Here is a 17,651-nt window from a genome sequence, read left to right on the forward strand (position 1 = left end):
TTTCTTCTGCCTCTCCAGTGTCTCCATTGCTTCACCACCTCTCGGTCCCCAATTCCACAGCTGCATTTCAGTTCCTGTCTTCTTTCCCATCTATCACAGGCTGGACCCCTCTTGCCAAACAGATATTCCTAAAGCCTAAGAGAGGAGTTTCTATATTACAAAGCTGACGTCAGTGACTCCTCAACGAGATAGAAGCCAAAATTCTGTATCTTCAAATAAGAGCTTGACTGTCTGTGACCATTCCACCAGCTTCACACTCATAGTGTCCTGCCCTCTCTCACACTGACTCTCCAACATTGAACTTGACTCCCAGATTTACCTGATCGTACAACTTCAATGCTCAGAGTCTTCACACACACACTTTCATCTGCTTAGAGTCTCCTCACTGGTCTTAGGGAAATTTTCACCCATCTCCATCTTCTCTTTCAAATTGCCTGCACTGTCTCCCTCTAGAAACTTTTCTTTTTCTGAACATTATTTTTTAAAAAAACTTTCTTATGAACTTATTTAGGTGTTATGGTGCCCATGGTATAAATAATTTTTAGTTAGTTCTATGCCTTTTCTCTCCTCTACACAGTGAGTGCTGTGATATGTATAACATGCAGCATGTTATACACATTGCTACCTTCCCACCAGACTTAGCTGAGTTGGGGAGAGTAGCTGAATAAATATGTATTCCATGGAGGGATGAGAGAATGCATTCTGACTGAAAGTGCCTGTAATGAGAAAAAAGAGAAGCAAGAAAAACTAACCTAGGTATGGAGGACGTGCTAAAAGAATGTTTCCATATTCTATATCAGGATCCTCTAGTCTGTTGGACTATGGTCTGTAAGAATTAAAGAATGGAATCAAGAAGGCACAAAAGAAAATATGAGAGTGCATCACACATAGTGAGGGTGCATGCAATATCGTTTCATGGTTCTCTTTGTCAGGGGTGTGTGCGCATGCGTGCATGCACACATGGGCATATGTGTATTTCTGTGTTTGTGTGAGGATATGCTGGATCACAGTGTAACTGGAATGTCCTATTTGGGAAAGAGTAAAAAAAAAATTTTTGGAATCCAATGCTGTACAGGAAAAAAAAGTTTGAAAGAACACCAGTTTCTACCAATGAGGGAAAAGCAACAAGAATGAAGATTCTACAGAGAGCCAGGTGCAGAGAGAGGAGACAGGCAGCGTGGGTGCTGCAGTTCCCTTGGACTTGAGGGACCTCACACTGACTGGACCTTTACTCCCCATTGGCCTCATCACAGTGTCCACCTCAGCCCTGATCTAATTGTCATTCCTGCACCTATTCGTATTTATTTGATCACCATCGTTCTTATATGGCCCAGTAGTGGCCTTTCTCTCACTTTTCTTTGTGGCTTCTTTGCTGTTTTTGACTTCCTTGTGACACGTCTGATGGGTACACTCATCATGGTTCTGTTCTTTGTCCGACATGCAAAGGTTCCCCAGACACTCTATAAAATCTTCTTTGCTACATCTATTGGTCCCCTTTTATTTATACATTTATCCCTGAGGACATGATGTCATATCACACTCATTTCATGGCACTGGGCCTTCTCCATTGCAATGTTACTTGAGTGGTTTCATAAATGTGTGCATTTATATAGAAAAATGTTAAGGAATAAAAAAAATCATAAAATAAAAAGAATTTCAGGATAATAAAACCATGTTCATATTGTAGATTCAAATTATTGTGTTTAATAAAATTGAATAAAAATCTAAGACTAACTTCTGAAAAGATATAAAATAACAATTTAATTGCACCAACATGGATCGATAATTAAAGATTAAATTGTCAAAGATCTGCAAATAAAAAAATATAAAAATACTTAAAAAAAAGCAGAGATGGAAGCAGTATCAAATATTCCAGATTCTACCTATATAAATGTAAATGGAATCAAATATGCTTAGGAAAAACAGGGAGGTGATCATTAGTTGAATGCAAAAGAATGACTTTCCAGGAAGAAAGAAGGTGATTGCTATTTTTAAAAACACACATTATCATGAAAAACAAAAATGGTAGAAATAAGGAGAAACAGATGTGAAATAAGAACATATACATATAAAAGATTTTTACAACTAAGGATGTAGGAGAAATTTTTACACTTAAAATTTGACCTTCCGTTTCACATACAATGAAATATATGTATATGTATTATTGTACACCTGAAACTTATGTAATTTTATTAACCAATGTCACCCCCATAAATTTAATAATAAAAATGTAATAGAGGGAAAACAATTTACCTGACTGATAGAATTAACCACATAAAATTTATAAACATTCATAAATTCTCCTCAGTATATTTATACATACGTAAAATAATTCACTGTTAAACAGTAAAAATCTTTAGTGGAAAAAACTCTAATTTTTGTTTGAAAGCATAAAATCAAAAAACAAGAAGAATTCAGCCCTCACTATATATACTTTGTAAAGAAATTGCACAGTTTGGAGTGAACTAAAAGGTTATAAACCAACAATATATACAGTTGCACAAGGAACAAAATAATTATAAAGTAAAACTCTTTGTTATTCCTCTTTAACTTATTGAATGTTCTTATGTGAATACCCAACAGTAAGAGATGATACGTTCCTCTCAGGAATGGCTGTTGCAAGGTTGTATCTATTGCCTTGGTCTGTATGTAAAAAACATGTTCAAATAAACTCCTGTTAAAAAAAAAAGCCCTCACTTCCCTACTCGCCACGCTTCCACATCTAATACTGTTTTCCTACTCCCCTGAACTGCGAGACTCCTTGTATACGTTCTGATTTAACTGGAAGCACTTTATGCCTCCCATTTCTTCTTAATTCTCATCCAATGGACTTCCATTCTCATCGTGGAACTGTCACCAATGATCCTTGAATTGCTGATTTCAATAACAATTTCCCTTTTTAAGATACTAAATAAATTACTTTTAAATTCATTAGTGCACCTAGCAAACAAATGTGGCCATCGTTGGGCTCTGGGTGAGGCTGGTTGGGCTCTCAGAAGACCTCAGGTAGAAGTTCTCAGATTCCATTCTTTCTGACCCTTTCCTGGACTACCTACTGGGCTCTTAGACTCACTTGGGTGGAGTCTCTGAGAAGGAGGACTCCGTGTAGAAGTCCGAATTCCTATCTGGATGGCTGATAATGGAGACTAGAGCTCTGTCCTTAGTCAAGACAGCAGGAAGGAGTGAAGCATTGGTGTCTGAGCCACATGCAGGAATCCAAAAGCAACAACCGTGTCCCATGGAGCCTAAGGATACACACACTAAAGGACTGCAGCAGAGGAAATATTTGCAGTTCCCTTTATCTACTCATTAGACATTGTTGCCACTGTTACTCCCACTTCTGAGCACATTAATTCCCTGTAGGTCACAGGTCTGGACTGAATGGAAAATTTTCCTGCTGATTCTCTGTTTCCAAGAGACCATGTTAGAAGTCAAGTGAATCCTGTTTTCATTACTTCTTCTCCGTCACTGCTCCACCTGCCAGAGGTCTCACCTCCTAGGACCTTATGCCACCCCTGAGTTAAAGTTCTATGGTCAAAAGACCCTGAGCAGCCAAAGCAATCTTGAGAAAGTAGAACAAAGCAAGAGGCATCACAGCACCTGATTTCAATCTATATTACAAAGTTATGGTCTTCAAAACGATATGATACTGGCATAAAAACATATAGGTCAGTAACGCAGAATAGAGACCATAAATAAATAAATACAAATGGTTGTTAATTTATGAGAAAAGGGCCAAGAATATGCAATGGGGGACAAGACCACCTCTCCAATAAAAGGTGATAAAAAAAAAACTGAACAGATACATGCAAAAGGATGAAACTAGGTCATGATTCTAGGGGTTGAGAATGAATCATCCAAAAGTGTATATGTAGATTATTTTTGAGTTGAATGCAACTGAGACCATGAGAGCCAAACAGAAACGTTTACCTTTCCTTTAGGGAGTTTCAGTCAGGTTTAGAACGTCCTGGGATCTTAATAACAGATAAAGCATCAGGGAAAAGTATAGCATCCAGTAATTCCTGATACATGAACCATTTATAATTTTATCTTTGTCGAAGGTGAGGAACAGGTTGCTTCCATAACATCCCAAAGTCATGAACTACTCCAAAGGCATATGTACAGTCACTATAAGTGTTGGCAGTTTTTCCCTTGGCTAAAATGTAAGCTTGAGTGAGGGCAGGTAATTCAGCCTGCTGTGCTGAAGTAGTTAAAGGCAAAAATGCCACCTCAATGTCTTTGAAAGGGGTTACAATAGCATAACCAGTGCAGTACTTACCATTGTCATTTTTTAAGTGCGAACCACACCTGTAGATCATGAGAAGTCAGCTCTACCTAGAGGAGTCTCCTGCAAATTGTCAGGAGGAGTTGTAAGTGGGGCCAGTTTCAAGCACACATGAAGTGCTTAATCAGTCCCAGAAGGGAGAAGTGTATCTGGATTAAGGTTATTACACTGTGAAAGTTATATGAGAAGAGGTTAACAAAAGGATTTCACGGGAAGTAAGGCAACTAACTGAAAGATGGTTAGAAGGCTGAGAGCATTCAAAATGCTTAAACTCATTGAGTTCCTTTTCCAGTGTCTTGGCTCTTAGCAATAAAGGCGAAAGTTTGGAGTCTTTTGGTTTCATATAGAACTGAGTGTCAAAATTAAAACTCTTGGCCACATTAATTATACCGGCTCATATAGAGGATGGCAAGTCAAATGGTCATATGTAGGGTGGCCACAGTCTCCCATTTTATCCTGGTTATATTAACTAGGAGGGAAAGATCTCTTTTCAGTCCATTAACAAGGAATTCAAAGGTACCCAAGTAGTAGCAACACCTGAAAAACAGATTTTTCCTCAAATATGACCTGCAGCCTATCATAATGGTTATGAACAGATTAGTCAGACTTTTGTGAACAAGCGTGAATTTTGCTCTATCAGCAGGCTTTACAAAAGCCTTGAGAATTGCTTGGTGTAGTTTTCAAACAAGTTCTCTAGCTTCTTCCCCCAAATTGAAAGATTGCTCTTCAAAGTTCCTTTTGGGATGTTCTCATCTGGCAGTTCTCATCCAGTGTCAAGCCTGGCCTTTGGCAATGAATATGTGAAGTAGCTGATATAAACCAGAGAACCCAGCCTGATAGACCCGAACGATAATATCGGATTCCTCAGCAAACTTGTGCGGATCCTCAGGTACCTTAGGGAATTCCTTTACAATGTCTCTAAGCTCGGCTTTAGTCAAAAAGACATGAAACTTGTAGTGTGTCAGGATTCCCATTGTATTAATCTAATATGGGAAAGTACTGGTAAGTTAAGAGGAAGGGAAGTAGGAGAGGATCCAAGGGAAAATGGCACCAGAGGCAGAACTGAAGGTAAGGAAGGCAGGAGTGGAGGCAAGACGACGTTGAAGGTGGAGTGTGAGGCAAAGGGATTGGAGAGATGCACTCGGGCAAGCTGGAGAAGCCTGAGGCAAAGTCTGCGTGGACCTGACAGTGGATCCTGAGATGATGGAGGAGAGGGGGAAGGGCAGGACAGCGCTGCAGAAAAAGAACATGTGACCTCAGACACCATTGTCTTTTAAAAATTTTCAGTAGCCTCTGTTAATTTTAAGACTTTATTTCAGAAAAAGGCAACCTCAGATTCTTGGTCTCATTTGGAAGCCTCGAAATACCATTCAAAATAGGCATTCCACTCAGTTTTTACCCATTTTACCCATTATTGTCCAAAATGGTTTTAAGAAAATAAAGCTTGGGAATTCCAAAAGTTACGCAGAGTGGCCATTGATTTTTCTGAATCACTTTTAGTCATATCTGCCCATTTAGCTAAATATGTGCGTGAAAATTGCTGGTGGTTTTTAACTATTAGTAGGCCAGCAGCATCTGTGGCAAAAGAGAGATGGTCATAGAATATTTAGATAGCTGCAATATCATTTGTCAGAGACTCTCCTCTAGATTAAAGGGCCTACGGCAATTTAGAAGAGCTTGAGCAACCTGCAGGTCAGAAACCAGCCAGCCTCGCTCTAGAGAAGTCTTTTCACAGAGGACCAGGTTGAAGGCTAAGAACCAGTTCTAGAAAAATAACTGACCTCAGGGAGCCCAGATAGAGACTGAGCTGGGTGCCTCTTCTTTCTCTGAGACAGCAGTCTAACACGGGGCCAAACTGACTAATTTCAGTAGAAATAACCTCTGATCCAAAGGGATCTGTAGGCAAAAGCCATTTTTGTCCCAAAGGACAACTCATTTCCAAAGAAGTCAGGCCGATGTGTCAAATTGAGTACTCACAGACAACAGAGGGACAAACAGACAAGCCCTTGCTAACACATGCACACACAAAAATAAATCCCCTGAACAATTCCCAAATAAAGTGCCGAGAACTTCAAAATGCAAAAAGCAGAAGCTTCATTCCAGGAGGCTCACCCTAAGCTTCCTAATTGGAGAGCAAGCCTTTAGCCCAAGTGGCTCCACGTGAGATTCCTGCACCTGGTGGCTCACCTGCCCTGACACCATCTGATTGTCCTTCGCCGAAATCTCAGGGAAGCCCCCAAAATATAGACTGAAAAATAATATCAACTAGGGGTTTTGTCACCAAATAGGATTTATTTGAGAAGAAGAGTTTGCAACCCAGTGCATATAGACATGGCAAGCCACGTGCACACTCTGGCCTGGGTGCCAGGATGGAGGCGTGTTTATAGAAGGGAAAAGGAAGTTAAAACCATAGAGCTCTATTATCAACAGAGGTTCCCGGAGGGTTCTCGTGATTACATAGATTCCATAAGCCCTAGCTCATCTCATAGACCCTTATGACTGATTACGTTTGCTTAAAGTTATAGTTAGTCTTAATCACCAGTTACACAACACAGTTACTAGATAAGTACACAGGCCACCCAACCAAAGAAAGTCTTCATTGTGAAAGCTCTGAAAACCTATATAACTGACCACAAGAGTGACCTTGCTTTTCACTTCTCACACCCTTATTCCATTCATGTTTTTAATTTGACAGTAAAATACAAATCCACAAAACCTTAGCAACGCTGCCATTGGACCCCAGTAAGGCGGAGCCCTCAGTCTATTCACTCAGTCTCTCTCTCTCCCTCCCTACCCCTATCTCGTTCTCCCCCACTGGAACTTCCTGTATGGCCCTAGGTGTGCTGTGTACCCTCCAGTAAACCTGAACTAGCCAAAAGAGAGTTTGCGCCCACCTGTGTGTGCAGCAAGTCAATGAGAACTGCCACCCAGCTTTGTGTTGAAGAAATATTGGCTATTTTACTGAAAACGGTGCCACCCAGAAGAGCAGGAATGCTAGTGCTCAAAAGTCTGAACTCTTCGATGGCTTACAGACAAGAGGTCTTATAGAGGAAAGCTCGTGAGTAATCCTGAGTAAGGGGTTCGGAGTCCTGGATTCATTGATATGTCTTTGATTAGGTAAGCAGTTAATTTTTATCTACTAGTCATCCACTTCCCTCCTGGCATTGCCTTGTCTGGTTTTGCTGAGATTTTGGTGGGGTGCTTGTAGGCTTTGTGGGCTGAAAATGCCTTAACAACGCGGGTCAGTAGGTTGTCACGATGTATAGGAGTGGAAGCTATATGTCTTGTGCTGTTACTCACTGCATGCTATTAAAACTGGGAGGACAAATGAGTCCTGAGGTCCATGTTGCCTGCTCTATTCAGTGAAGACTTGACACAGGAGTTGGCCAACTAGGATAAGCATTTGTTGGAGAATTGCAATTCCCAGAGACACAGGCAAGCTAGTACTCAGAGGCCTGCCTACCTTGCCCCCTCCCTGCCATCTCAGGAGTACAGATTATTTAGGGGAAAAGCCGTAGTCATGGAAAGTAAGGGAGTCTGGGTTGTGGGTGCTACTGATTGGATGACTAAGAGCAGATGACCGAAGTCATTTATCTTTTGTTCTCAGTCTTGATGTGTTTCTCTGGCCACCTGGAGAGGAGGCAAGGAAATAGCAAGGAGGGGGTGAGGTGATTAATCATTGTGTCCAGGTGTCTGGTCCTGATATCAACCATGGTGCCATTTTGCAGCCTTGTTCCTTGGCTTGTAGGGTTGTAGCTCTGCCTTGATGGACCTGGAGCTGAAATACATCTGAAGCCAAGATATTATCTTTAGTCTAAAGTCCAACCGACATCTATTTGTCCTTAGGATTATAAACCTGAAGCTTAGTTAATTATATCCTAAAACTTGATGATTTAAGGAGTAGGCATATTGAGAACAAGACTGGGGTAGGGGAAGCAAATAAAGAGGTCATCAAGTGTTTATCTGAGTAAATATAACTTGAGTCCAAGGGAAAGAAAAGCGGGAAAAAACTGTATTAAAGAAATACAACACGTGCAGTTATAAGCTATAGGGTAAAAACAAGTGAGGCCCACTCATAATATGGGGGTCCTCGTATCAGACCTTCCGTCACTTTTATTATCTCTGCTGTCTTGTTAACTTGTTCTTCCAGAAGTCTAACTATTTGGTCCTGGTCTGAGCACTTTCTGTAATGGTTAACAGGAAGCCATGTGACTTTCTACTAGTGGCTGTTAGTGTAAACTAACTTACAAACTTATTTTGAATTAAAAATATTTTTTCTGAGGATATTAATTCCCTGGCTTTATCAGGGCCTGTAAGTAACAAACCTTGCTTTTTCATAGGTCCCTGGTGGTTGTTGCAAATACAATAAGAACCACAAGGACTGGTTCAACTACAACCTTGGGTCTGGTCTGAGTAAGAAGCAGTAGGGGCCCAGGCCGGTGCCCCAGGCCTTCCTCACCTGTAGCTCCACTATCAACGGGCCAAGATTTAAAGGGAACAATGATAAAGTCTACATAATGGGGAAGAGTGTAGAAAGATTAAGGAACACAAAAGTGAAAAGTGTAGTTTTAGGTTTTCCTGCAATGAAATTATATGAACAGTCCTAGTAGCCAAAATGTAGTTCTTTGCTATGTAAGTTATATGACTATTGTATTTGTTAAACAAGAACAAATTACTTATACTGATATACATCATTTGAGAAGAAATTATTCTTCAGAAATCCAGGAATTTCCAAATATTCCTGAAGAAATTTGGAAAAAACTTTGCGAAGGCAGGAAAATGGACAAGAAGAAAAACTGTCTATATAACAAAGCAGCAAATTTAATAAAGTGGTTATATAAATTGTATATAGAAGTTAAACTCCACAAATGGAAATTCTAGTACATAAGTAAAAGGAAGATGATCTACAACCACAATCTGATTGAAGGATCGATTTCTGGTTGTGATGGTTGAAGCCAGGATCAAGGGCACTTTTTCAGCCTCAAGACGATTGTCCCTTTTATAGCTGCCATCCCAAAGAATCTTTTCAGGGCCCCCTTTATGTCCTTATGCCTCTGGCTGTAGATGAAGGGGTTAGGCATGGTTGTGACCATAGTGTACATCACTGAGGCTACTGTACTTGACTGTGAACTGTTGGTAAGAACAGAGCTGAGGTACACTCCTAGGCCCGTACAGTAAAATAAGGAGAAAACTGAGAGGTAGAAAATAGTTTATACTTCCCCTGAGCTGATGACATTCCACATATAGAAGATATTATCTTAGAGCAAGAGTAAAGGAGATCATCCAGGAAGCCACAGCCAGCAGCCAACTGCAAAATACAACATTACATGTCATTAAGAAAGGTGTCAGAACAGGCAAGTTGGACATCTGATTGAATTCACAGAAAAAGTGGGGAATTTCCAAGTCTGTATGGAAGTACAGTTGCAACACAATTAAGCTTCACAACAGGGAACACAGGGCACTTATGATCCAGGACACTAGAACCAGCAGTTCATGGAGCCAGGGGTTCATGATGACGTGTAGTACAGGGGGTGACAGATGGCCACTAACTGATCATAAGTCCTTACAGTCAGGAGGAAGACACCCAACACTACAAAGAGTAGGAAACAATGCATCTGTTTGATGCAGTCTTCATAGGTGATGACTTTTTTCGGTGTCCGGATGTTCACCTGCATCTTTGGGATTGTGGTGGAGGTGAAACAGATGTCCACCAAGGGCAGGTAGGAGAGGAAGAAGTACATGGGCGTGTGGAGGTGGGAGTCTGAGCTGACGGCCAGGATGATGAGCAGGTTTCCAAACACAGTGATCAGGTACGTGGAGAGGAAGAAGCCAAATATGAGGGGCTGCTGTTCCGGTTCCCCTGAAAGTCCCAGAAGAAATTCTGAAACTCTTCTAAGATTCTCTGGTTTCATGTGCTGGAAGTGACTTCTAAGAAAAGGAAAATAACAGGAGTAATTTTCATGCAAACTGGCATTACTCACATAGGTCTAATGCTAGAATTTCTATTTTGCAGTCCAGAAATTAATTTCAATATGTTTTATATGGACCTGATCCCCTCTTGGGGTTTCCTGTGCCATTTCAGATTAGGAATTTTTGTCCCAATCTGCATTTTTAAAGGGGTTTACGTATTCTACATTTTAAATGAGACATTCTTCATGCATTTCAGGAGTAGTAATTGTTTGCTGACTATGCTTTTGTCACGGTTTAGGTTGTGAATATTAGAGTGCTGAAAATCAAAAGTCTATACAAGTCAATGATGGAGAAAAATATATAGGCAATAATAAAACTATATAACATTTTAGATGGTGACAGGTATGAAAAAAAGAAAAGCATATCAAAAGAACAGTGACTAGTGTGTTCTATCTTTCATGGGTATTTAGACAAAACCTGCCAAATGGATGACATTTGAACAGAGACCTCAATGGATAAGGGAGGGAGATGCCAGGTTATGTGGGCAACTGTGTACTCCGCAGAGGGAATGGCCAGTACAAAGGCCCTGGATTGGAACAGAAGAGTTAGTGATGTGCACAAAGTTAATATCAGAGTACTTATTGGGTCGTGATTATAAGATTAACAGATTGCTTCCAGGCTGTGTTTCTCAACCAGAAAAGATTTTGCCCCTGGGATATCTGAAGGGATATTGCCAAACACTGAAAATTATTATCTACCCTTAATGTCAACAGTGAAAGGTGAGAAAACCTAGTTTAAACAAGCAGTTCAACTTGAGCGTGCCTACGAATCAACAAGGATATTCCCGGAAATGCAGAGTGTGACTCAGCAGGCCCTGTCTGGCTCAGACTTAGTATTCCTAACAAGCTCCAGGTGGTGTTGATGCTGCAGGTCCGCGTCTGTGGCCACTGTTTGAGCAGCAAAACTGAGGTACTGTGTTAGAGTCAGGAGTAGGTCGTTTTAGATATTCTGAATGAAAAAATGAATCTGCATGTAATTTTGAATGAATTCCAGAGGCTGTGATAAATTCTGTGTTTCTTTTATATAAGGGCTCTTGAGTGCTCATAATAATACAGTTTTGGTGTAGACTTTGTAGTGGGCGTATTAAAAAGCTCCCAAAGATGTCCATATCCTACCCCCAGTGCCTTTAAATATGCTATTTTACAGCAAAAAGAATTACGGTAGCAGGTGGAATAGGGTTGATAATCAACTGCCTTTAAAGCAGACGATGAGCCAAGGTCATCCAGGTGGGACTAAGGTAACCACAACGCTCCTCTAGAAGCAGAAGAGGAGGCAAGAGGAAAATGCTACACTGCTTGCTTTGGAGAAAAAGGAGATGCCTCAGCTTCGAAATGCAGGTGGCCAGAATGCAAACTGGAATGGGAAAAAAAACAGATTCTCCCCTGAGACTTTAGAAGAAACACAGCCATGCAGACATTTTGATATTCACCCATGAGATAATTCAAGCTTCTGACATTCAGATCAGTGAGAGCATGTATTTGTTGGTTTTAAACAACTAATACAGGAATATTTTACAGCAGACATATAAATGTAATACAGACATTTATTTTAAAAAAATTTACTTTTGGACCAGAATTGAAGCCTCTGCATTCTTTCATTAGCTTCCGTTACATAAGGGAATTTTACGTGGAAAACCCACATAAAGTAGGAAAGAAATTTTAAATCGAGTTGGAGATAGTCTAACCCATCAGCTGGAAAAGGGAAGTCATCATTGCGTAAATGTAAATGTGGTCTGACTGCGATGACTTTGTGGCAACGATATTTAGGGTAACACAGGTGACTTTAATGTCTCCATTACAGATTGTAAATAATTTGTTTCTCAGCACCATATACTCTTTGCCTAGAAGTGAGTTAGTCCTCAATTTATAGTCCCCAAGTGTATGACAGAAGTTTTCATTAGGCAGCACTATTTACAATAGCCAAGATATGGAAGCGACCTAAATGCCCACCAACAGATGATTGGATAAAGAAGTTATGGTTCATATACACAATGAAATATTACTCAGCCATAATGAAAAATGAAATCCTATTGGCTGTAACGACATGAGTGGACCTATAGGTGATTATACGGAGTAAAATAAGTCAGACAGAAAAAAAGATAAGGACCATACGATTTCACTGACACATGGAGGCTAAGAAACAGAAAACAAACCAATCGAAAACAGACCCACAAATATAGAGGACAATCTGGTGACAGCCAGAGGGGAGCGGGGGGTTGGGAGAAAGGGGTGATGTGTTAAAGAGGTACAAATTAGTACCTGATAGAGGTTCACGGGGATAGGGATCATAGCATAGGGAATGCAGACAGCAGTAAGGTAGTGGCTGTGTGTAGAGCCAGAGGGAAGATACAATAATCAGGGGATTGTGTCATAAACTATATAAATGTCTAACCAACATACTGTATACTTGAAACTAATAATAAAATTGAAATGGGAGAAAGTTGAAAGCTACATGTTGAAATTAATATACAACATGACCACTTGGGGAAAAGGCTGAGTGTGGGAGAACATTCTTATTGACTGGTTTGACAGACAATGTAAATGAGAAACAAACCCAAAATATATGTGGTCTATCCAGTAATGAAATAAGTCAAGATAAAACTATTTAATATTCCTTTTTAGACTGATTACATAATTATTATTTATGTGAATAACCAGCATGAGGAAAGATGCTGCAATGTATGTCTCATGAATAACTCTTCCAAGTTCCTTTCTACATCTACTCATCTGGATATTTTCAGTGAATACAAGACATGCTCAAATACAGCCCTTCTTAGAAATTTAATGCAAACACTCTCACTTCACTGCGCCGCCCTCCACACCTGACACTCTATTTCTTACTCCCTGACCAGCAAAACTTCTCAGATATGTTTTCATTTTACTGCAACCCTTTTATGCATCTCACTCATTCTACAGACCTGACTTCATGTTTTCACCCAAAAAGACTCTCATTCAAATAACTTAATTGTCAACTATAATCCTTGTATTGCAGATACATGCTTATTAAAATGTTGCATAAATTAATGATAAGTTAGTTACTCAACCAAAAATATAACACAGTGATCTCTTGTCTCTGGGCTGAGCTGATCGAGCTCTCGTGTGACTCAGGTAAAAGTTCTCAGGTTCCATCCTCTCTGATCCTCTCCTGACTTAGCTGCTGGGCTATCAGACTCACCTAGACGGGGTCTCTGAGAGGGAGGACTCTGGAAGTCTGAATTGCTACCTGGGTGGTTGATGATGGAGACTGAATCTCTGGTCCAAGCAAGGCAGCAGGAGGGAGTGAAGCATCGGTTCTGAGCCAGCTTAAGAGTCAAAAGCAACAACTGTGTCGTGTCCACCAATACTGTACAATCTGAGGGACTGCACAGAGGAGGTATTGCCGCTCTATTTGCTCATCAGGCATCTCCCTCCTGTTATTCCAACCTCTGTGCATATGATTTCCCTCATAAAGGATGTTGATTCTCTGACCCAAGAGACCAGATTAGAAGTGAAGTGAATTTAGTTTTTATGACTTTGTGTCCTTGATCTTCCTGAACTCTAACCTTCCACCACTTTATTTCAACCCTGACTTCATGTTTTCTCCAAAGTCTGAAATCAGTTAGGACCAGGTCCTATGGATCTATAATGGGACATAGCCCTGATGTCTCCAGAAAATTGCTATTTCCTCTTCAACAAGAGAAGAGTGGGGTTTCTTTTGATATGCAATCCTGGATACCACACTCTGGCTTCCTGACCTGTTTGTTAAGATAATTATGAATTGTGTACTTATATCACAAGGTAAGAGCTGTCATTTGGGGCCTCATTATAAAATATTTGTTAATTATGAAAGGTACATTTTAATATTTTTTGGTCATGTAATCTGAGTTTAGCACCTTATAGACTTTGCCTGATTTAAGTTTTTCAAAAAGTACATTCTAACAGGCAGTATTATTGTGAACTCCATTCCCCTTTGCAGAAAGGGGACTTGCAGAAGTTTATTGATCTACCCCACATTACAAACTGAGTGAGGGATGGGTCTTACTTAGGATATGTCAAGATGCTTCCAGTTTTTAAGCTCTGCATCAGTGTTTCCCAGCCAGAGATGATGTTACCCCTGAGCTATTTGACAATGTCTAGGGAGGCTACCAAACATCTACAACATCCAACACATAATTATGTCTAATTGAGAAGGTGAGAAAACCTAGTCTGGACCACCATTTCTCCAAAATCAGTGTTCATACGAGTCACTCAGGATTCTAGTTCAAATGCAGATCCTGTTGGGCCAAGAGATTCTGATAACCAAACGATATCCCAGGTGATTTTGATGTTGCAGGTCCTGGACTAATGATCACTCTGTGAATAACAAGGCTGTAGTTCCGAGTTAGAGTCAGGTGTAGGTAGTTTTAAGTCTTCTGAACCTGGAGTCATTTTTGCATGTAGGAATAGAAGTTATTATGAATTTATTGCTCAATTATTTTATACAAAGATTAATGAGTAACATCATATTGTATACTTCTGGAAAAGTAACTCATTCGATTCTTTTGTCTAAGAGCCCTGAGTGACACCTAATAACATATCGCTAAGAAAATGTTATAGTAGGCTGAACACGAGCCTCAGAAAGATATCCACAGCGTAATCCCCAGAAACTCATATTATGTTATTTGTTCATAGCAAGGGAGGAAGAAGGTAGCAGATGGAATAAGTTTGCTAATCAGCTGATTCTAAGAATACTGGCCATGATTTTGCAGGTGAGACTAATGTCGTCATCATTGTCCTAGAATGTGGATGAGGAAGAAAGAGTTGGGATCAGAGGAGACTGGAAGATGCTACACTGCTGGCTTTGGGGAAGGAGAAAGTTGTGAGCCAAGGGATGCTTGTGGCCACAGAAACTGAAATAGGAGAGGACACAGATTCTCTCTTGGACCCTCCAAAACGAACTGGCCCTGCAGACATGATGATTTTAGTCCAGTGAGACTTGCTTCAGGCTTCTGACCTCCAGAATTATAGGTATATACATTTCTTTTAAATCCCTAGAGTGGCGATTTGTTGCAGCAGCAATAGCAATGTTATACAGACATTTATCCGATAATTCTTTTTGGAGGAAACTGATGTTAAGCATCTCAGTACATTCATTTTGCTTCCCCATGTTAAGGACATTTTATGTAAACCTCCACCCACACTCCCATGCAGAGGAAAAAATCTAAGGTCATTTTGGAGAGTTTGCCCCATTAGCTGGTACAGAGAATTCCCTGTTGCATAAATGTAAATGTGATTCCGACTTTGAGGTCTTTGGACATTCAGATAGGAAAACAATTCATTATTAAATTCAAGGCAGCAATTCTGCTTTAAATCTTTTTCTCTAATTTCTACATTTAAAAATTTTCATGTTAACCAACCTATCAATATTTTTACTCCCATCCTCTTCAGTGTTCTCTAAGATTTCCTTTCAACATAAAAACAAAATTATCGAGTCTATGTGTGGACATATATGCAAGTGAGTGTGTTTATTTATTAAAAATAATATACAAATAAACATATACACAAACTACTAACTCATGAAAGAGTTCTTGGTCTCAAAAAAGTATTTCCATAGAATTCAATTATTCTGTACCACATTTATCAGAATTATTATTACCCCACATTAACATAAACCATAAAGACCTGAGACTCAAGGAGAATCCGTTTCTCACAATTATATAACAGTGCAATTAAACCTATTGTACACTTTCCTGAATTACTTATAAATTGATACGTGCAATATGGACTCTCATTTTGTAAGGTCCTTTTAATTCAGTAAATTTTAAATTTTAAATATGTGCAGGAAAATCATCAAATGATGCCTGGCTCAAGGTAGGATGTAGAGCACAGGTAGTTGAGTCACGCTTTAACAGGACGAGGGAGAAATATCACTGGGTAGAAAGCAGTGTGTCTTATATGGATATCAAAACAGTGATAAATCATTTTTTGTAAAGTAATTTTTTGTTAACTAGAAGATTAAACTATATATATAAATAAACAATTATAACTTGGTTCAAGACAGGGATGCATTGCAGCCTCGCACAACATTATGGATGAGCCAGAGATGCACAATGTAGAGATTTCCAGCAGATGCAGGCTCATGAGTATCTAAGAAGAAATCAGAACAACTCCTATCATATGATCTTTTTAAATAAAAATCATTGAATTAGAATAGTTTGTTATGTGGCATTAGCTAACTGATGCAAACAAAACAAGATAATTATAATAATCTGCTGTTTTTAAATTTTTGGCATGTGTTCTGATATTCAAAACAGTACTCATGATTGTTCTGTTATTCTTATTCCTGCCATTCCAAAGAATTTTTTTAGAGCCCATTTTAAGTCTTTGTTTCTAAGACTATAAATGAAGGGATTCAGCATGGGTGTGACTATGCTGTACAGCACTGAGGCTATTGCATTTGATCGTGAGTTGTGAGTAGCAGCAGAGCTGGAGTACACTCCTAGTACTGTAAAGTAAAATAAGGAGACAACTGAGAGGTGAGACACACAGGTAGAAAATGCTTTATACTTTCCCTGAGCTGATGAGATTCTGCGTATGGAGGAAATGATCTTAGAGTAAGAGTAAAGGATCCCAGCCAAAGGACCACCACCCAGTAGCACAACTCCAAAATACATCACTATGTTATTAAGAAAGGTGTCAGAACAGGCAAGTTCAATTACCTGATTAATTTCACAGAAATACTGGGGAATTTCTAAATCTATGCTGAAGGACAGCCTCAACACCAATAAGCTGTGTAACAGGATACTCAGGGCACCAATGATCCAGGACACCAGAATCAGCAGTCCACAGAGCCTGGGGTTCATGATAACCATGTAGTGCAGGGGGTGACAGATGGCCACAAAGCGATCATAGGCCATCACGCTCAGGAGAAAGTCATCCAGTATTCCAAAGAGTGTGGAAAAATACATCTGTGTGATGCAGCCTTTATAGGTGATAACTTTGCTCTGAGTCTGGATGTTCACCAGCATCTTTGGGACGGTGCTGGAGACGAAACAGATGTCCACCAAGGAGAGGTTGCAGAGGAAGAAGTACATGGGTGTGTGGAGGTGGGAGTCTGAGCTAACGGCCAGGATGATGAACAGGTTTCCAAACACGGTGATTAAATACATGGAGAGGAAGAAGCCAAATATGAGGGGCTGCATTTCTGGTTTCTCTGAAAATCCCTGAAGAAAAAAATTTGAAATTCCTGTATCATTGCCTGATAACATGCAATGATGGTCACCACTACGAATGAAAAAAAAGATTATTTTTTACATAAATGAAAATATTACAATTGCATTACTATGTAGGAAAAAAGCATGTATAAAAATGTCAAATAGAGTGTTATTTTTAATGGGAGATTAGGAAGACCTAAAGAAAAGATGGCATTTGAGCAGGGA

General features: G+C 39.7%; 2 protein-coding genes across 2 annotated transcripts; both read right to left on the minus strand.

Moving 5' to 3' along the window:
- Positions 1 to 9,246: 9,246 nt before the first annotated feature.
- On the minus strand, positions 9,247 to 10,197 carry LOC107504608 (olfactory receptor 7D4-like). Its single transcript, XM_036233361.1, is given in 3 exon segments — positions 9,247 to 9,476; positions 9,748 to 9,801; positions 9,804 to 10,197. Coding segments are annotated over 3 exon segments (678 nt in total).
- Positions 10,198 to 16,529: 6,332 nt separating this feature from the next.
- Positions 16,530 to 17,381, minus strand: LOC107504609 (olfactory receptor 7A10-like). The gene is made up of 2 exons (XM_036233362.1): positions 17,027 to 17,381; positions 16,530 to 16,741 (listed from the first exon to the last, which is right to left on the minus strand). The coding sequence occupies exons 1-2, from the start codon at positions 17,379 to 17,381 to the stop codon at positions 16,530 to 16,532; spliced, it is 567 nt and encodes a 188-aa protein (XP_036089255.1).
- Positions 17,382 to 17,651: the final 270 nt, after the last annotated feature.

Source organism: Rousettus aegyptiacus, unplaced genomic scaffold (genome assembly GCF_014176215.1).
Source record: "Rousettus aegyptiacus isolate mRouAeg1 unplaced genomic scaffold, mRouAeg1.p scaffold_m13_p_16, whole genome shotgun sequence".
NCBI lineage: Eukaryota > Metazoa > Chordata > Mammalia > Chiroptera > Pteropodidae > Rousettus > Rousettus aegyptiacus.